Here is a 21,037-nt window from a genome sequence, read left to right as displayed (position 1 = left end):
CAAGCTTTCCAAACACCTCAAATGCAAGACATTTACTGCTTAGTCATTGTCAATTAATACCCTGGACACTAGCTTCCCATTCACACGGGCCTTGATGTACGATGATCTTATGTGCTTGGTCATATCTAGAGTAGGATTCTCAAGTATCACATATTTAGCTTTGTTCGGATGTTTCTTTCTGATGATTACTCTCGATCCTCTTTCGGGAGGTTTGCAGCTATTGCTCATTTCTTGCAATTATTTATGAGGCAATGAACTCGTGGCTCTTCTTTCATAACTGTGAACTTCTCTGGACTTATCATCACGTATGTATCAGCTCTCTTGGATGGAGTTATGCCCATGCATTCTCGTTTACCCTAGTTCTGCCTTTCTTGACTCGAAATAAGATGTATTCTTACTGTCATGGTAGTTTCTGGATCCTTGATAGAACAACTCCTTTTTAAACCACTGATTTTTGTAGGGGTGTCAATTCGGGTGGGTTGGGTCGGGTTAAACAATAGTACTATTAAAAAATTGCTCAACTCGAACCCGAGCCAACCCGAAAGCACCCAACCTGAACCCGAACCTGAATCAATCTGATCAACCCGATTAACCCGATTTCGATTTTTTAAAATTTTTTTTAAAGAAAATTAAATAAAATTCAAAAAAATAGTATTTTAATTTAAACACATAATAACAATATCTCCATCATATATATGATTTAAATTTGAAAGTCTAATTGTAGAAAAATAAAATATATTACTAAATCAAATAAACAATTGTTTATAAAATAAAAAATGCTCAAAATAAATATTAAATTATGAAAATTTATAATATAAATATATAATAAATATTTTTTCAGACATACAATATATAAAAATGTAGGCAATATTTATTAATTATATTTTTTTAAAAAAAATTAAAATTTTCGGGTCAACTCAGGTCAAGCCGAGTTGACCCGAACCCAACCCGATCAATTTTTTCAAGTTAGCTATAGGGTCTNTAGAAATGTTTGAGATTTCGAGGACGAAATCTTTTAAGTTGGGGAGAAATGTGAGACCCCGAGACTAAAATAGCTTTGATGGCATTTTGGTAAAAAAATATTCAATTTATTTCGATGGTATTTTCGTAAATAAGTTGAAAAATATTCAATTTATTTCGATGGCATTTTCGTAAATAAATTGAAAAATAATTNTGGTATTTTCGTAAATAAGTTGAAAAATAATGAATTAATTTTAAGGGCAAAATGGTAATTAGTGTCATATATTTTCCATATGAAGTCCAAATGATTTGAAATTTGGATATAACGTAGAAAACTTAAAGATATAGAAATTTCATGTTTTGAGTTTTGGAGAATTTGATCGTTTGACTGATCCGAAGGGATATACCGAAGTTAAAGAGTTAAATAGTATATATTATATTATATTATTTTATTTTATTAATATAATAATAATATAATATAATATAATATTTAAAAAAAATGATAAATATCAATCGAATGAATTGAATGAATTCATTCGAAAGTTTCAGACGAGAAAGTTACCGTAGAAGAGAGAAGAGAGTGGAAAGAGGGTTTTCGAATTTTCTTTTCGATCGTGCGTCTTATCGGTTTATCCAATCGACGAACCGACTTCAGTTCTGGGATCGTTGACACGAGGTCTTCGATTTGAGGTATAAATTTTATATTTTTGGTGATGTTTGAAATTCGTCGATTGTGGAATAAATCCGATAAATTGTTAAATCATACAGAAACTGAAAATTGTTGAATAGTGTATGATTTTAACGAAGAAGAGATTATTATAGTGACGTTATTTTGAATTATTCTTAATTTATTATAATTAAGAAATTTTAAATCGTGGACTGAAATTGAAGAATTATTTGTCGGTTATATATGCGGTAGGATACCTGACAAGAAACTAAGTTTTGAAGTCGGAATTGAATTAGGCTATGAGTTGAAGTTGATATGAATTTTTGAAGTTTCAAAGGATATTTGAAACTTATATTATTGAATTTGAATGAAATTATTGATTGAAATGAATGTGTTATTGATGCAGATAGATTTTCTATACTGAAATCTTAAAGCTACATCGACTGGAACGAAGAATTGAGGTATGTTGCGACCGGGTAACATACGACAGGTATCTGTATTATATGATATATGTTTGATTGATTGGATTGAGATTACATGTCTATATGCCTTATTTGTTGAGTTGATGTGGCATACATGACATGCACGTTGAGCTATGATCCTTGGATACCCTGATATGATTTGATTTGATTCTGGGGTTTGTGAACACAATGCTATGTTTGGTATTACATGACCCTTAAAGCATAGTCATTTGTGGCCCCGATGATTGATTGAGATTTGGGATTTGATGGCGCTTTGTCGACGCTATCATACGATTATCCCTGATTGAGGCCGGTGTGCCAGCTCGAGCATTGATTTGATAGCGATTCGATTGACTCTGACATGTGCTCAGTGGATGGGCATTTGACCTGATACCTCCACGACATACATGCATTGCATATCATATATCATTGTTTAGATATCTGTGGTATATATTGTGGTTGCTTCAGACTGAGCTTTGCTCACCCCAGATGGGGCTGTTGTTGTCTTTGTATGTGGACAATGACAGGTACTCCAGGATATCAGGAGACCGGAGATGGTACTTCTGGAGGGAGTCATGTTTGATTTGAGGTTTCGTGGTCTTTCCCAGTATATATGTATATGTATCTATATACCGGGGTATGTCCCGAGGATATGATTTGTTGTTAAATGAGTTGTTTTGATTATGTGTGGGCATGTTTTATGATGTGAGATGAAATACTATTTTTAGTATTCAAATATCATATTTTGGGCTCACTGTAAAGAAATTTTAAACTCGTTTTTCGCTGTAATTAATTAACCCTAATCAAATTCCATTGTAATAACGATTAGGAGTTAAGGGCCCCACAGGGTCCAACCTGATCTGACCCGAACTCGAAAACCCAAATCCAAACCTGATTTTTTTCGGGTTGAATCGTGTCTGGTTGGTGAGTCGTGTCTGATTTTGACATCCCTAGATTTTTGTCTATTTTTCTTCTAGAGAAACATTGGTCCCTTGACCTTAAGGCCGTGGACTCCTTCATTACTGAATATTTTCTCATATGTTTTTTACTCTTTGATCCAGAATATGATGACTCCCTCATGTTTATGCAACTTCTTATCATTTGGTAGAGTGACACCCCAAGATACAAATGATTCTTTGACCCTAAATTCACAATTATTTTTTAGAGGTGTTGGTTTCTCGTTCCAAAGTTCGTGAACTCCCTCACATCTCTAAAATGACTCCCTTGACAAAATTTCATATTATGATAGTACGTATGTTTCTCCACATCATTTGCGTAATGAGACATTTATTTCACCTAAAAAAATATTTCCTTTAGGAATCTATTATTTATTTATCTTCGTATTTAGAGTCACATGTTTTCCTTTCCTCTTTCCATCAAGAAATGCACGTAAATTTATGACATTCAAATTCACAGATGCCATTGAGGAAAACAAATCTTCATCAACCACCATCTTTTCGGGAAACCTTGCAAAATATCTTTAGAAACACAACAAAATTTGGTGGGATGATTAAATAAATATGGAGACTTATAGTGATATTTATCTAAAATGAACATAAAAACAAAATAAAATTTGCTGGAAATTTGAATGAAAAACTCTACAAAATACTGGAAAATTGTTAGAAATTTGACTAGAGAGAATTTGCAGTGTTCGAAAGTATTGTTGAGTTGAGTTCTTTAGTTTCTATCGTTTGTTCATGTTTTTGTTCTCAGCTTAAACGGCTTCCCCACTACCCTCATATACATGATCTGTTTCACGATCTCTTCCACGGGCCACGACTTTATCCCACGATCTTTTTGATTACTAGTTATTACAAGACTAATTCAGATTGAGAGAAACAATTGATAGGACTTTTGTCTTTCAATCTATTGTGTTGAGTTTGAGCCAATTTGACTGGGACAAATAATTTTTAGGTCAAACAACACACACACACACACACATATATATATATATATGTGGATAATTTTGTTGGTTGGTAAGGCACCAGTAATTCAGACTCGTATATTTGGTGGGTTTACACGCCAATTGGCGTCACGCGCGCGTTCCGAGTTTCAGTTATTCCCCTAAAATCTCATCCCAGGGAAAGGAAAAAAAACCCTAACGCAGCACATCACTCACGAATCAAGCAGCAACTCAATGTCGATTTTCATGTGTACTTCGTTTTACGAAGTGATTCCAACAGTAAGTTGGCTCTTTTTCCTAGTTTTTCTTCAGTCAATTTTTCTTTTCTCGAATCTTCAACTGATGTTCTTGTTGGTGTACCTACATCTTTCACAGTTGGATGATGTTCGGCTAGAAATCTCCAATCTTGTTGGATTACCAGAGATCAGGGCTCAGTTGGAGACGATTGTGGAGATCATACTCGACGCGGAGAAGCACGAGAGTTGTGGGTTTACGGTTATACCCCCGAAACCTTTTCATATGGTGTTCGTTGGGAACAATGGAACAGGTACAGCTCCAAACACCCTGTAATAGCATCGAATTTGTATATTAGGATTTAATTTCTGGATGGTCTTATTTTTTAGGAAATAAATTGAAGGAATTAGGTTTAAGGGTGTGGTTAGACGATTAAATTTGGGATTGAAAATAATTAATATTCATGGATTTCTCTAATTGAAGTCTTTGGATAGTATCTGTTTTGAACGGAGTCATAGTGAAGTTTATTGTTATATTATTTGAATACGCCTTGTCTGGTCATTGGCACAGCACCCTGTAGATATCTCAGCCTTATTAGCAACTGCCCTTGAGAAATAAAGGGATGATTTACCTGCTTTGTTTGAATGTTATGTCTGGTGGCTAAATGTAGCTTAAAGTTGAGGAATTTATATTTTTGTGGATGATATTCATGCACGTTGAATTCATGTTATAAATGATGATTTGTAGATTAATAGTGATGCTCTTTAATCTCTCTTTAATTTGTTGTAGGATTGCTCACCGTTTCTACTTTGTGAATGGCTCAAAAATCTTGTTTGTAAATATGCAGGAAAGTCCACGGTAGCTCGAATTATTGGAAAATTATTTTATTTGGCTGGAGTATTACCCTCTTTCTGTGCGACAGAAATGCAAGGAAATCAAAAGGTTGATAATGCTTGTATTTGCATTGAGTTGAAGGTTTATTTCAAAATTCAGATTTTAAAGTTAGTGGTTTTGTCATCATAAGATGAAAGATGCAGGTGGAAGTGTATTAGTCGTGAACATTGATGAAGAAGATCCCATCAATTCTAACACGGTGGATGATATCATGGCCTTAATGGACGAGGGCGACACATCGGTTATATTTACTGGAACTTGCAAGGCCCTGAATCAGTACATGAAGTTTAATAACGAGCTGTACAAAAGATTCTCTGCACGGTTGCAATTTGACGACTTCACCTGCGAAGAACTTGCCATGATTATTCAGAAAAAGGCCAACATTAAAGGGGAGGACAGCCTAACAGATGGGTTTGAGTTGGATGCTTCATGCACCACCGACAACATAGCTGAATTAATCGCTGATGTTACGCCGGCAAATCTACGCAGCATTCTTAATGCTCATATTCTCGATCAGATGCTAATAGAGTCAAAAAAGATACATTTAGAGAGTGGATTTGGACAAAACCCAGGTGAAAGTATAATCTCATTGACGGATTTAGCTCTCGGTATACAGAACGGGGCTCAGATCTATATGAAGTTGCTAAACTTGTGATTTTTCTTTAAGAAAAATGCTAGAAGTTTGTAAAGATCAGACTTGATACCGTCGAGTATTACTATTCTTCGACGAACTCAGCTAACGTAACCAATTTATTGCAAATGCTAGTGCCATTTTCCAACACCAGTTTGGATTTGTTTCAATTTGCATAGCTCTTTCTCGATGTTAAATATAAATATCGTTCAAGAGACGGCTTTGATGAGAGGGGTTCCCTCAAAGAAAAAATTTGTACATGGTTACATACCCCTAATGAGGAATGATTTCAAAAAGAGATTGGATTTTTTTTTAACCCATAATTACAGACATGGTTTACCACAAGTGTAGAAGCTAATTTGTTCACTAGAATAAAATCATATTATTAATGGTTAAGATTTTCTTGATATATGAAAACGTTTAGCTTCTGTTATTTCAATTTCATGTACTCGAAAACACGTGAGCAGATGTTATAATTATGAATTCTACAAATTTACGTTTCTTGATATGTGCTTTGGTTGCAAAAAAAAAGAAAAAAAAGAATCGGTTTGGTTTAAAAAAATTGCACCATATGATTTTCCTATTGATAATATAAAAACAAAATTGGCTCAAAGAAATTTCTTTAAAAAAAAAAAAAAAGCTACACACATGATGTGACTATAATACCCCTTGTTTTGTCCTATATTACCCCCCACAAAAGGAATCTTTACATACAAAATCTAATCTTTAAATGGGAATATTTAACGGTCGGGCCCACGAAATGGCGTCACCTCTCCCCCTTTCCCTGCTTAGACAACACGTTTTGCTGTCCAAGAATCTACTCCCGATACTCTGCTTCGGTGCTGGTCTCCAGGAATCTGATACTATTCCATGTCTTCGCCGCCACTTTCTATTGCGATTTCACCTCTCAGTCCTACGAAGCCGGAGAGCGGGATTCCTATCTCTGCGGGCGCTGATGTGGCTTCGCCGCACCCGACTAACGACACGACATTGGTGGCACTGGGAGTGGGGATAGGGTTAGGCGGGGCAATCGTGCTGGTTTGCGTGGGTCTTTTCGTCATTTGGTACAGGAGGAGGAGGAGGCGCCATGGGTTGAACGTGTTTGCTTATGCTTCTCAGGGGCCGAAAGGTAAATGCGTGATTATGATTGGAAGCAGTATGTTTTTGGCCGCCTGTGTAATCTGTATGTATTATGTTATTGGTTCTTTTTTTTTTTGTATTTGCTCACTATTGTCTGACTTGATGAAGACATACGATTCTTTGTTTGCATGTGTACATTTTTAATTGAATATTGAGTTAGTCAACTAACAACTTTGGCTCACTCTTCTTGTAATTTGCAAGATTTAATTTTTTAAAAAATGCATGCATTTTTCTACTATACTTCAGTGATTATAACAATTGAACTATTACTCCACTAACAATCATTTTTCAAATAATTGAACTAACTTAGAATTGAACATGTGACGTTGGTCTGGTACCAAGTGTCTCTGGTGTATTGAAATATGATTGTTGGATCAAGAATTTGGTATATTTTGGTGATTAACAAATAATCAATGCAAAACTGATTTGAGATAAACTGGTCCAGTCGAACAAAACTGATACGTTCCTAAACATAAATAGTCCGTCCATCTCTTTCAGCCTCAATGATTTCAGTTTACCCAGAACCAGTTTACACCAGCAGACTAAACTGATGTCTAAATCAAGCCGTCTGAACAAAAATGATTGCAATAGTGTACGACTGTCAGAAAAGTGTTGACATGGACTAAAAATAAACCAACAGACTCTTTTTAAACGGATCTATCTTTCATAAATGTATAAATAGAAAAAGAATTCTACTCAACACATCTGATCGATAAATTACTGAAAAAATTAATTGTTCAAGCCTTCAAGGTTTTCACATATATGAGCGAAACTGATTCAGTCTAGCACATCTTACCAAAGAATTATATGTGATCATTAAGTTAGTATTGTTATTCGCTGCATTTGTATAACAGTTTGCAGACTGTCTATAATCAGTTGAGATATACTAAGAGTTCCAGTTGGTCAGTGTTTAAGACCAAACTGAATCGGAATCTTGCAAACTAGTTGTAATATCCAAAGTCTTCTAGCGCGTACCTTCCAAAAGGAAGAAGGGGTGACATAGGAGCTTCAGTTCTCCGAACATCCAGAAACAAACCTTGTGTATCTTACATTTTAGTTTACCCACACTGCTCATTCTGTGATCTGTTCTAATCTGTCAGTTTAGCTTCTTTCCGCACTTATATGTTAGCTAACTGACATAGACATTTTGAGAATACTTGATTTAGTAGTCAACCCATCTAAATTAACCTAATAGAAGTACAAATTGTATCTAATGTTTATTCAACTTCCCTTATAAACACTTAACCGATCATGCAATGAGACTTTAGCTATTACGTAGAAATAAGTGAGTTGCCCGACCAACCAGAAGTCATAACTTTTGTTGGAGGCTTGAAGCGGCAGAAACTCGGGCCAGCAGTTTCTTTTTTTATTCTAAATGCTAGTTTTGTATGCTTTTAATTTTTTTAAGAATTTCTCTACTTCATATTTATAATTATGATCCCTTACAGCACAAAACCTTAAATAAGGACGATATTGATGCACATTCTGAAATTTGCCTATTGTACCTCTCTTTGCTTCCAAGTGATCATAATATAAAGGTACAATCTCAGCTATAGAACCAGTACAATGGAGCCAACAGCGGAGAGACATCGCATCCTAATGCTCTGACTATCTTAGATAATTAGGAGACGATTGTTAATAGAATGGACTTGATGAAACCAATTTTTCTGAAGATGCTATTATAAATGTTTATATTATTAGAGAATTCTGAATGAACACCATATTAGCTGTTAGTTATGTAGATTTTTGGTGCTTCTTGATGGAACTGATTACTGTTTCTTTCTAACTGTGAGCCCGAACAGGGACCATCTCCCATTTCGGTTTTGGATTCACTGTTCGGTTCCAGTTCCTAGAAGTGATAAGCCGGAACTGAGGCCATGTTAAATTAATTATTTATCATATTTTTATATACATAAATTTTATTAGTTTGATGAACTTACAAGGCGCAATGCATTTTTTTAATCACTATCACTAAAAATTAAAAACATGAACTTGGATTGAAATAAGTTCGAGCCATTATCACAACGTCAAAACTTGAACCAAACAAGGTTCGCATTTTGTTCGACCATTCATTGGAACTGAAACTATCGGTTGTAGAATCATGGTGAGACCTACTTCTTGAGACATTTGGAGTTATGTGATCATGGCTTCCTTAATGGAAACCCTAAGGAAAAAAGCTATGTAAAATTTTGCTTGAAGTTGTGTTCTTGATGCTTTAGTTGATGACACCATTGATTTACGTTTATAAACCTTGTCCGAGTCCGTTTGAAGCATAACAGGATTTTAATTTTCTTTTGAGATTTCTTGCTTACAGTTTCTGAAATCGATCTGTTATACCTGTTTTTTCTCTTTACAGAAGACTCCTTTTGTGGTACACAGCATAAGTGGCAAGAGCCTGCTCTTCTACCAACTAGTAGCATTGCCAGAGCAATGCAACAGTCCACATCTCTACCGGGTTTATCAAATTCTCATTTATCTTCAGTGGATGGATCTACTCCACCACTACCTTCATTTGGTAGCAGCCTGAACTCGGAGAAGCTGCTTCCACCAGCAACCTCTGATATCAGTTCGTCTTTGACAAAAACTACATTCACGTATGAAGAACTTGCATTTGCAACTGACGATTTCTCGGGGTTCAACCTCCTTGGTCAAGGTGGCTTTGGATATGTTCACAAGGGAGTGCTTTATGATGGGAAACAAGTAGCTATTAAGCAACTGAAAGTTGGGAGCGGTCAAGGGGAGCGGGAATTCCAGGCAGAGGTTGGAACTATAACCCGTGTTCATCACAAGCATCTAGTAGAACTGGTCGGATACTGCATTTCAGGGTCTCAGAGATTGTTGGTGTATGAATATGTTCCATATGGTACCTTGGAGTTTCATTTACATGGTAAGCCCGCATGGAATTTAGATTTATACTTCCATAGTTGGTTGCTGTAGTATGATGTCAGTTCGGCTACCTAATTGGTAAACATGCATGTATAAAGTTGCTTAATTGTTGAGGAGAACTCGTGTTCAATGACATTCATTTTTCAGGACTGTGTCATTAATAGCTTCATTGCGGATCTGCCGTCTATCAATTTGTTAGAAAGTAAGCGTGAACCGATAATTTTTCACCTGTTGGGCTTGATATTCTTTTAATGTCACGAGTCTCTTTCTTCGAGGATGAATTGTCATGTCAGTGCCTCCCTTAGTTGAGGCAGAGATTGCATTCTCATTTACACCATCAGAAATATATGAAATGGTATTGGTTAATGTTTAGTGTATCCATTCCATTGATTTATTGTTCTTGTTTTTTTTTCATTCTGATTTTAACTTGAATGTTTTATAAAACAATTGTTTGCTTGGCGATGTTACTTTCTCAAACTTAAGGAGCCAAACATCACGATTGTGATTGGTTATTCTTCATGTATTGCTCCTTCAAGTTCTAGTCCTTCCTTGAATTCTCACCAAAGAGACGAACATTCAGGAAAGGGGAACTCTCCCATGAAGTGGGAAACTAGAATGAAAATTGCTTTAGGATCTGCGAAAGGATTGGCATATTTGCACGAGGACTGTGAGTCTTTCCCTGCACGATCTTGTTTCCAATTGTTTTGTGTAACTAAGCTATTGCTATTTTGTACATTTGCTCACTTCTAACTTAGCTTATACATGCAGGTAAACCCAAGATTATACATCGTGATATTAAGTCTTCTAACATTCTTCTTGATGAGAATTTTGAGCCAAAGGCATGTAATATCTGTAGTATGAATCAATATTTTTTGCATTACTCTTTGATTCTGGTTGTTACTTTCCTCTATGTTTATTTGATTCACCATTTTTTGGTGAATAAATTGCTTTTATGATCACATACCAGGTTGCAGATTTCGGGCTTGCCAGGTTTTATTCTGATACCGATACTCATGTCTCTACTCGAGTAATGGGAACTTTTGGGTAAATCTACAGCAAATTCGCTTTTCTTTTCCTCTTTTTGGTCGCTCCGATTCGTGCACTGTAAAATTTTGAATTACTGATTTACAAAATTTATTTCGACTTTAGATGTAATCTCATTTTATCATATACCAGGTTACTATCATAATATCTGATCTTGGTTTTGCACTTGCATCTCATTATTTGCAGCTATTTAGCGCCGGAATATGCTCTTACCGGAAAGCTGACTGATAAATCGGATGTCTTTTCATTTGGTGTCGTGCTTTTGGAGTTGATAACAGGGCGCAGGCCAATAGATAAATCGCAACATTATCTTGATGATAACATCATTGATTGGGTGAGGCATTATTCGATCCTAACAGTGATCATTAACATATCAAAAAATTTGTAAGGAAAGCCGGGATATAGAGAAACATTTATTTAAATGTAAAAGACGAATTTCAGAATTATATGATTTGACTAAAATGGTATTCATCAAAGATAACGTAGCAGAGAACCAAATGAAAGACTCTACATGAAGTCAATAATGTTGCTTGGATCAGCTCGGACTATTAAACTCTTTCAATTGCCATTCCTTATAGCATTCAGTTCTCTTCTTACTTCTTTGTAGCCCTTCTCGATCGCCTTTATCTTTGTAATATGATTGGTAATAAATGCAGGCAAGGCCTTTGCTAACACAAGCTTTGGTGGATAGCAACTTTGATATTGTTGCTGACCCTCGGTTGCAGAAGGATTATAACCCTATAGAGATGTCTCGAATAGTTGCATGTGCTTCTGTCTGTGTGCGCCATTTGGCACGTCGCAGACCGAAAATGAGTCAGGTAACCATCTGTTTTTTTATGTTCTTTATACGAGTTTTCCAGAAATAATAGTCTTAGTCACGTCTTTATATTTGGTTAATAATTTCAAAAGCCGAGCCAGTCACAGGCTCAAGTGTCTTTTCTGATACCTATGATGTGCGGCTACTTCTAAACGTGGTCATATACCCTTGTCATTCTGTGTCGGATACTTTCCAGATACAGATACATATTGCATAATTCTACAGGCTTGAATTGAAGAATAAATCCATTTATGAAATGTGGATACGAGCAAACACAATTGACGATCATGTTTTGCTGGAACCAGCATGGTTAATGGTCATATCTTACTGATACTGAATGCCATAAAAAAATGCAGCATAATCTGATACGCTCTGCATTCTCTAAATGTAGATTATCCGTGCTTTGGAAGGAAGTTTACCTCTGGATGACTTGAACTATGGCACACGACCTGGACCCAGCTCGGTACAAGATTTCCATTGTAGCTCAGATTATGATGCCTCTTATGACAGCACGCAATACAAAGAGGACTTGAGAAAATTCAGGAAACTGGCGTTCGAAAGCGTCGAACACAACCCGAGTGAGTGCAGTGGCCCGACTAGCGACTTTGGTCCTCAGCCCTCTGGCTCGAGTAGTGAAACTCTTCGAGGCGCTTAACAAACACAACATGGAGGGGTCAACTAAATCAAGCTGGCCGAAAAAGGGGGAACAAAGAAAAGCTTGGATGCATTGTTTTTGGACATATTGATTATCATTTCACCATATGATGAACTTTGGTAAATTATTTTTTCTTGATTTGGCATTTATTCCATATGCTGATGTTTATAATTAATTTGCATAAAGAAGATTGTGTTTTTAATTTCCGGTTGTCTAAAAAATTGATGCCTAATTCTTGTATATTTATTTGTAGAAATTTATTTTAGTTGATTTGGGATGTGTATAGATGTAAAAATACATTAAGGATATGTCTTTTAACTTTTTCGGTTCTTTATATTTCTATTTTAAACTGTATTTGCATAATTGCATCTTAAAATTAATTTGATTTTTTTTTAAATCTCTCTTGACTCATAATAGTACAATATGTTTTGATCAATGTAGTGGCAATAAGGTTAGAAATTTAAATCTCTTTATAAACAGTTGAAGTCAATTTCTTTTTTGAAGAAGGTTAAATTTGTCACGTCCCGAGATCGAGGTTAGTCGACATCGGAGTTGTTCAACAACAAAATAATCGTCAAACAACAAGTCTCGTAGTACAGTATAAATCAAAATCAGTTTATATCATAATTTCCATAGAAATAACAATGTTTTTACAGTTGAATTACTTAAAACGATAGAAATAATGCGGAAGCGTTTTACAACTTTAATAAAATGTAAACTTAAATTAACGTCCTTGTGCGTTCATGTCACCAGTTCCAAAACTGGTCCGACTCTTTTTTCTCGATCTATTCTTTAGACTTATCTGAGGAGGGTAGAGTAAGAGGTGAGTGATATGGTCGTTACTCAACAAATGGGGGCAGTCGTCGAATCTGTAACGTTACAATTGGTATCAGAGCGATCTCTCCTAATACGGTGTTGTTCGGAGACGAACCAAGATGAAACTGGTGGGCAATGAGGCCCAGTACCGAAGATAGCACAGACAATGAGCGGCTCGTGGCAGGCTTCTAGGCGAAGAGAACATGAATGAACTGATCTTACATCAGAATGAGAGGGATTCCAAAAACCGTTCAGGTATGAAACTGTGCAGTTGAGAAGAGATTAAAAGATTTGATATGTACCACTCATATCAAGAATATGCATCTTCTTTTCGATAGCTCATCACATAAGAACTTCAAAGTTAAACGTGCTTGACTTGGGGCAATTTTGGGATGGATGGCCCCTGAGAAGTTTTATAGGTCTTCGTGTAAGTGATGATATAAACACGCTGGAAAAAACTCATCTTCGTACAATGAGAACAATCGTCGAATATCGGACGTTACAAAATTTATATTTATTTGGTATAAATTAGATATTTTCAAATTTGATGGTAAATTCATGGCATGTTGTGGTACCTAGTTTGTACTGGTGTCACGTTGATAAATGTGTGTTCATAAATGTAATATTGGTAAGCTTTTACGGTTTTAATATAAAAAAACCTTTCAACCCAAATGTTCTCTATTCAAGCCAATGTGACAACTTAGAAAAGATGAATGAATTTTGATCATATTGTAGAAAATTTTGAAAAAATTGATGAATAATCTTATTCGATTATTACGAATAATCTTTTCGATTTGGAAGAGACTCAATTTCCATTCACGATTTAAAAAGAGGCCGTAATGAGAATAAATCTCAGAAATACATAAGATGAATGGTTTTAAATCCATCTTAAATAGCTATAATATGTATAAATTTCAAATCTCAATGAGATTTGAAAATCCATTGAAGTTAGAGTCATTTGAAATCTATCTCTCGAACATGTTTCCAAGATCCAAATGCGACCTTAAAGTATATCAGCTTTGCTTAAAGTTCATCTTTGGCCATAGAATCACCCTGGGATTTCAAATGACTGTTGATTAATGCTGCCAACTCCTTCAAGCCAGATTTCGTCGGAAATTTAATCTGTGGACAAGCCGAGTGATCGGGCAAAACATAGAAAAAACAAAACAAAACAAAAATGGTCGTGGACCCAAAAATTTTGACAAGAGATGGGTAACTTCGAGTGTTGTGGAGGGCAGGGCAGTATGTGCATTCTCTAAACCTTGAAGATACCCTCCAGGTATACTTTTGGAATTTAACTATGCATCGAAAAGAAATTTCAAAAACTAATTACCGGATTTAACTTGTCTGTAGCTGGGTAGAATAACAACGTTGGATAGTCCTCAACCTGCAAAATTCCAGATATAGGGTCTTAAAAATCTGAATGTAAACAATCCCAATATCTTGGATTCGTTCCACTAAACAAGGAAATTATAGAAGAAAACAATGACACAGGAGAGAAGCTTGTTATGGCAAAGATTTAAGAAAAAATTATTGCTGTACTTTAAAATGACAAAGTCACAAAGCATGTTCAACATCAACCATTCGAGCTAAATGGGATTGTAAAAGTAATATTAGACCGTCCTTTGTGCTACAAAACAGGATTTACCAGTGAGATTCTTTCACTTTTTTTCAAGAATAACAGGTTTGCATGCTACAGGTACATTACCAGCAATTTTGGATGTTCGTTTGTTGAGACGTCGATCCTTGAAAAAACAAGGCTATCGAGCCCCTTGAAATGCTTGGCCAATTTCTCGACTTGCTTGCTTGTAGTATCGCAGGTGATGCACCATGGTGTGTGGACCTAAAGCAGAGAGTGATATTTTAAACATTGTTTAAATAATCACAAATGTGGAAACTTTCAAGATTGCTCCATCTTATAACCTTAAGGTGGGTACCGTAATGTTATAATGAATAAAAGAAAGTTGAAATGACAAACTGAACTTCATGAAGATAAGGTGACACAAACCTCCAAAAAAATGTTGGTCGGACTGTTTAGTACCAAGTCATCAAATGTCTTTCCGACAACAGTCAATACGGTAGCATTCTTCTGCAATTACAAACGTCAAAAGAAATTTTAAAGATGGTGGAAATGTAAAAAACCAAAACTAAGTGTTATTCCAACAAGTATCAATTTCTACTATAAACAAGATGTTTGAATAAACCTAGCTTAGTTGGTAAAGTTATCTCACTATAATCCAACAAATGTTTATTCTATACAAAGATTTGATCTATTTTCTTACAGATAAGAAACTCACATTTTCAGGAATCGGCCGTGATTTGTAATATGGGGGCAGAGTTCCTCGCACAAGCCCAGCACAAAATTCCTGCAATGCAAAATTATATAATGAATTTGACAGTAAAATATATGTAGTTCAAAATTCAGACCAGACAAATCAAGAATCTTTGTTACTTCAATGTTGCTCGACTTCGGATCCAACTCCAAGAGATACTTTAAATTACCGTTGTAGTCAAAACCAATCACCTATTAACACAGAGTCAACCAAAAGTCCAAAACCTTAAAAAAATTTAGAATAGAAATGATACACAAAATATAATAATCCTTTTGGCTCTTACAGTAGTGTCTTCCGAGTCTTCCAGACCAAATAAGGTCAAGAAAGGCTTTGCAAGATTGTCCTCTCCTATATCTACGGCTACAAGCATTATCTGCTATCACACATTTAATGTTGTTCGAGGTGACATATTGAGGGAAAAAAAGAAAAAAAGATTTAAGAAAATCGATGGTTAGCTTCTTTACCTCTGAGTTGAACTTCCGGGCGATGTCTTGTAATGGTTCATGAACCTTCTTTAGCTCATCAGCCTCAGAAAAGACGTAAACCTAGTGACATCAACAAAATGTAACTCTTATATTTTATTACAAGTTTTTATCAACTTCTAGAGAATATGTGAAGAATAATAAATGCAACACTAAGGAAGAGTAACCTGCAGTTTCTTAGGGCTAGAATAAACTTTAGCAGAATTGGCTTCTGTCATTATGGTGACTAATGGGAACTTCTTATTCTCCAAAAATTTCAAAATTCTGTCTGCACTCAGGTCGCCATCTGCAAGCATCAAGATACTGGTTATTCAACATAATTGAAATTTAAACAATGGAAACTATGGAATACCATAACATGAAGAATTAGATACCGAAAATAAGTGTAAAACCATCATAAAAGTGGGAAATGAAACTAACGAAGTTTAACAAGAGTTTTGGAACTGATAAGTTGAAATTAAACCAACTGTTTGTTTTTCGGCTGTTATATCTGAATTTTTCTAGCTATTACAGTCAAGTTGAACCAAAATTTGACACAGATTTACAAATAGACTTGAAATTTATATAGATTAATTACATGAACTAATTACATCGGAATCAATAATTCTCATAACTAATAGCAAGTTTGGTATTAGTTTAAGATCACTTTCACATTACCTAATGAAGTGTGCTGCTCCGGTTCGCTTTTAACAAGACCAAAGAACAATTTTGTGGGCTTGGCAACTGGATATAAGACCTTGGCAACCTCAGAGTCGCTTGTTTCCACAAATTGAATTTCATTTTCAGCAGTTGCAGCTTTTACGAATTCTTCGTGACCAGGTCCCTGAGAACGTGTTTATCTGAGATTTATTTCATATCAATTAAAACACATCTAATAAAATCTTATTCAACTATGCGCTTGTTTTATGTACTGGTATGGTTTTTACTTTTTACGAGCTTGAATTCATGTCATTTCAAGCAGGCCAAAATTACTCTTCCCAAAAACTATATATTACGACACTAAAAGCCGAAGCTTGGAAAAGTCTGTTTTATACACTTGATTATTTCTGTCAATCAATTAGAAATTACAGTGTCGCTCAAAACAAATTTAAATGGAAAAACTTTCTTCAGAAATTTCAACACTAAATCAAATAATAATATTGATAATAACATCTGAACCTGAGAATCAGGCCATTCTGAAGTTCCATTTTATCCTCTTTCTCACAATCTCTTAAATCTTTAGACCTGGGTAATGCCTCCTATTGAAGTTAGCACTCTATCTATAAACTACAGTTCTTGCATTGGTAAAACATACTTTAGGTGAGTGTTCAGGGATATAAGTGGCATGAAAACACTTCTAATAGTGATATAACAGATATCCACGTCAAATTCATATAGTAATTTCAACAAGTCTAAGTATGAGAAACAACCATGCCACCTAATTTTCAAAATGGTTCCCAAAGTGCCAACTGCAAGTTAATTTTTTAAAGAGAACTTAACTCACATCGACTGGCAGCTAGATATGAATCAAAGAGAATTGCAGATACATCATGAGCAAGAACATCACATGGCAAGATACCTATATACCTCAAAATTTTCAAATAGCCCAACAGCATACATGGCATGCTGCTTCAGGAACTCATTTGCCTCAGTTATCGAGTCTATTCGAATGACAGGTGACCCTGTTTTCTTCCTTGCCCAGACCACCATTTCCTCTCTATTTCACAAGTAAAATCCGACAAATAATCTGCATCAGCCCGTATTCGCAAACACAAAGCAATAATGTCTGGTTATAGCAACCGATATGGCAATGCAATACAAAACAAAAATACATTCTCAATTCTCCACAACTAGCATTTGAGCCTAGAACCATAAATTCTAGTTTTCCACGCAAATGCTCATACACTGAAGTATATAGTAACTTATACACAGATCATCTTCCTCTCAGAAAAGAATTATAAATGGAATTAGACAATTTATTAAAATCAAATCGAATAAAGTAATAATGCATCCATTTTCAGCAAAGATTTATGAATGAGGCTAGGAATTTTACTAAAAGGTTAATAAAAAAAAGTAATGATACATGTGACAAAACACGTTGCACCACAATCAAGATGATAATCCACTTTTCATTCACTAGATTTATAACTCAAATCTAACAACTTCCCAATATCCAAACCACATCCAAGAATCCTCCCTTGTTCACAAACGTTATATAAACTAAAGAAAGCACAAACAAAGAAAGGGACGCTTACGATGAAAAACCGCCGGTGTAAGGCTGAAAAGTGCCATTAACAAACAAAAGCAGAGTTGGGAACCCTTTAATTCCAAGACTTGAAGCAGCCTTTGGATACCTCTCAGCATCAAGCTTAGCCATCAAAAGGGGACTCCCCAAACCCTTCAAAACATTCGCAGCCTCAGCAAATCTTGGCATTAATTCAGCACTCCTGCTACACCACGGGGCATAACCCAATACCAAAACATACTCATTTTTCTCAACAGCCCTCTCCGTATTATCACTGTTAAGCTCAAGAACTATTCTCTGGGCCTTACTCAAAACCTCGGCCTCGGATTTCTTTACGAAATCGTTGACTTCAAGATTGGTTCTGGGGTGTAAGTTATCTTCTTCTTCTTCTTGCTCGTCTAATGCTATAAGTTCTTGAATTGCCTCTAAATCATCAGCATCTTCATGTTCTAACAATGCGCTGGTGAAAATACACGGAGAGAGCAGAAGTAGGGAAATAAAAGTGAAAATAATGAACCTTGAACTGAATTTGAACTCGGACATGGCAATTTGAAGTCAAGATTGTTTGTTCTTGAGGGTTTCTGGAGCAAAGGTTGAAATTTGAGGCAAAAAAATAAATGCAGCAACGTGCAGAGTGCAGAAGAATTCGATGGATGGTTCGAGGAATCAATATTTTTTCAAGAAAAAATAAATATAAGTAATATAATCAAGAATAATACTAAAGAATATCTTAAAAATTGTATTACCAAAAAATATTGTACAAATTTATTTATAAAAATGATACTTTACTGTATGATCAACCATTGTGAACGACTTGACGGGACGCAAATCACGGCGGTGGCACCGCAACGGACAGTGATTGTTGAGAATTGAGATCCTTCTAATTATATTATGTACTTACAAAAATTTGTTAGGAGATTTACGAAATTTATTTATATTTTGTCCAAAGTTTTAATAGACATAAAATACCTGTCAGTTTCTTTTTGCCTCATAAAACAACATTGTAAAATATATCACATTGATTGAATTAAATATTTGAGAGTCATATATATATTTGGACAATTTCACTCTCTTGATCAAGTTTTTGAGGTTGAATAATATTATAATATTCAAGTCTCGATCTTAACATGTTATCAGAGTCAACTCTTAAAGCTAGCTCAAATGGAGGATTGTTCAAGTCTATATATAGAACTCTCAAAAACTTAATACAGCTGATGTAAGATATTTAATACACCATGTTCACGCCCAGAATTGAACAACTAGATCAGCGTGAAGTTTACAAGACATTATCAGATAGCTCATAGGGCAATTCAATACATAATAGTGAATCTTGGATATGATATCATGTTATAATTGAGATTTGAACTTAACTCCACCCAAAAAGGTCCAATACTTAACCTAGACAAATGCTCTGATATCATGTTAAGATTGTGACTTGAAAATATTCCACCAAAAAACATTTGGCTCTAATATCATGTTAATTAATATTGAGACTTAAACTTAACTTCAATCCAAAAACTAGCTTGAGGGGGAGAATTGTCCAAGTCCATCTGTATAACTATCAAGGACTTAAATCCATCCGATGTAGAACATTTAACACTCCTTTAACACACATTAGAATGAACTACTGGAACATGAAATTTACAAGACATTAACGGATTCTTCAGATAACAGTTTAATTTCTATTAATTTTTTCTACAAATACATCAATAATTCTAGACATCTTCGGAACTATTACCACATTACTACATGCTTGCTTAGAGGTGATCAATTTTTTTTATTAACCATCTGAATCACTCGAACCGAGTTGCACCGCATCATTTTTCCTACTATTTTATAAAAAAAAACCCCGATTAAAAATAATAATCATAAATCGCACTGCATACGTGGTTCGATTATTTTTTTTTACCAAGAACCGCACCGCCTAAACCGCTTGCCATAATATTTGGCATATGATTATAATAATTTGTAAACAACATATTCAATTAAAGAAGTCGTCATTCGTTATATCTCATCTCTCTTTAAAATTATTACTCTTATAAAGAAAACTTATCTTATTCTTAATTATTATTAATATTAGTCTTTTATTAGAGTTTTTATTTCTTTTACCACAATATTTTGTTTGAAGTTTGAAAGTAAAAAAAAAAAAAGATAAAATAGTGTAAATGTCATCTTTGTTGTGAGTGTGTGATGTTGTTAAATTATTAACTTAGTTTTGAATATTGATTATTATTTTATCTAGTTTTATCTTTTTTATGATTTGAAATATATTTTATATTTGAAGACACTATATTGTTGTTGTTTTCAAATAAATTAGAATATATGTTCTAATATTTTTCATTAAAAAATCGAAAACCGACCGCAACAGCCTGAAACTGCTCAAAATCGTAAGACTAATTCTACATGTAAAACCGCGATTATTTTTTTAAAATACTAACCGACTGCATATGACAATTCGATTTGATTTTTTTTTAAAAAAAAAACCCACAAAATCGCACCGTGATCACCCTTATGCTTGCTTATTGCATTTTTTTTGTACGTGTTATAAAAAATATTACATGATTATTTAAAATTGAAATAACAATTATAATTTATAAATTAACGATAATAACAGATAAGAAAACATATATTATTTTAATATTTTTTTAAAGCACAATCCAAATGTGAAGACCACAAAATTTCTAGTTAACGGCTCGAGTTTTGAACGATGAGAAATTCAAGTGGCGAAACTTAATGCAGCTAGAAATGTACCGGCGAAAACATTGCAGCTCAACTTGCGAGCAGCGAGACTTGCAAACAGCGAGAAATTCGGACGCCGAGACATCTTTGCGGCTTGAATTATAAGCGACGAGACTTCATCCAGCTCGATTTTAGCATTTTGTAATACAAC

At 34.8% G+C, this 21,037-nt stretch overlaps 3 protein-coding genes across 3 annotated transcripts; 2 read left to right on the top strand and 1 right to left on the bottom strand.

Annotated features, from left to right (window-relative positions):
- Window positions 1-4,078: 4,078 nt before the first annotated feature.
- LOC140985687 (uncharacterized) lies at window positions 4,079-5,898 on the top strand. The gene is made up of 4 exons (XM_073453571.1): window positions 4,079-4,270; window positions 4,367-4,538; window positions 5,073-5,167; window positions 5,250-5,898. Exons 1-4 carry the CDS (start codon window positions 4,226-4,228, stop codon window positions 5,772-5,774), a joined length of 837 nt encoding a protein of 278 aa, XP_073309672.1. The 5' UTR covers window positions 4,079-4,225; the 3' UTR covers window positions 5,775-5,898.
- Window positions 5,899-6,435: 537 nt separating this feature from the next.
- LOC140985596 (proline-rich receptor-like protein kinase PERK15) lies at window positions 6,436-12,562 on the top strand. Its single transcript, XM_073453458.1, has 8 exons — window positions 6,436-6,879; window positions 9,247-9,777; window positions 10,357-10,443; window positions 10,545-10,615; window positions 10,744-10,820; window positions 11,007-11,154; window positions 11,477-11,638; window positions 12,029-12,562. Exons 1-8 carry the CDS (start codon window positions 6,621-6,623, stop codon window positions 12,290-12,292), a joined length of 1,599 nt encoding a protein of 532 aa, XP_073309559.1. The 5' UTR covers window positions 6,436-6,620; the 3' UTR covers window positions 12,293-12,562.
- A 1,368-nt stretch (window positions 12,563-13,930) lies between these two features.
- On the bottom strand, window positions 13,931-18,837 carry LOC140986739 (protein disulfide isomerase-like 1-6). Its single transcript, XM_073455072.1, has 12 exons — window positions 18,158-18,837; window positions 17,490-17,619; window positions 16,581-16,746; window positions 16,091-16,209; window positions 15,906-15,986; window positions 15,725-15,814; window positions 15,561-15,632; window positions 15,406-15,474; window positions 15,117-15,197; window positions 14,817-14,951; window positions 14,442-14,495; window positions 13,931-14,230 (listed from the first exon to the last, which is right to left on the bottom strand). Exons 1-12 carry the CDS (start codon window positions 18,688-18,690, stop codon window positions 14,132-14,134), a joined length of 1,629 nt encoding a protein of 542 aa, XP_073311173.1. The 5' UTR covers window positions 18,691-18,837; the 3' UTR covers window positions 13,931-14,131.
- Between the last annotated feature and the right edge of the window lie 2,200 nt (window positions 18,838-21,037).

Source organism: Primulina huaijiensis, chromosome 10 (assembly GCF_012295235.1).
Source record: "Primulina huaijiensis isolate GDHJ02 chromosome 10, ASM1229523v2, whole genome shotgun sequence".
Taxonomy (NCBI): Eukaryota; Viridiplantae; Streptophyta; class Magnoliopsida; order Lamiales; family Gesneriaceae; genus Primulina; species Primulina huaijiensis.
The sequence above is the reverse complement of the archived record's forward strand: the minus strand, read 5'-3'. Positions and strand labels throughout refer to the sequence as shown.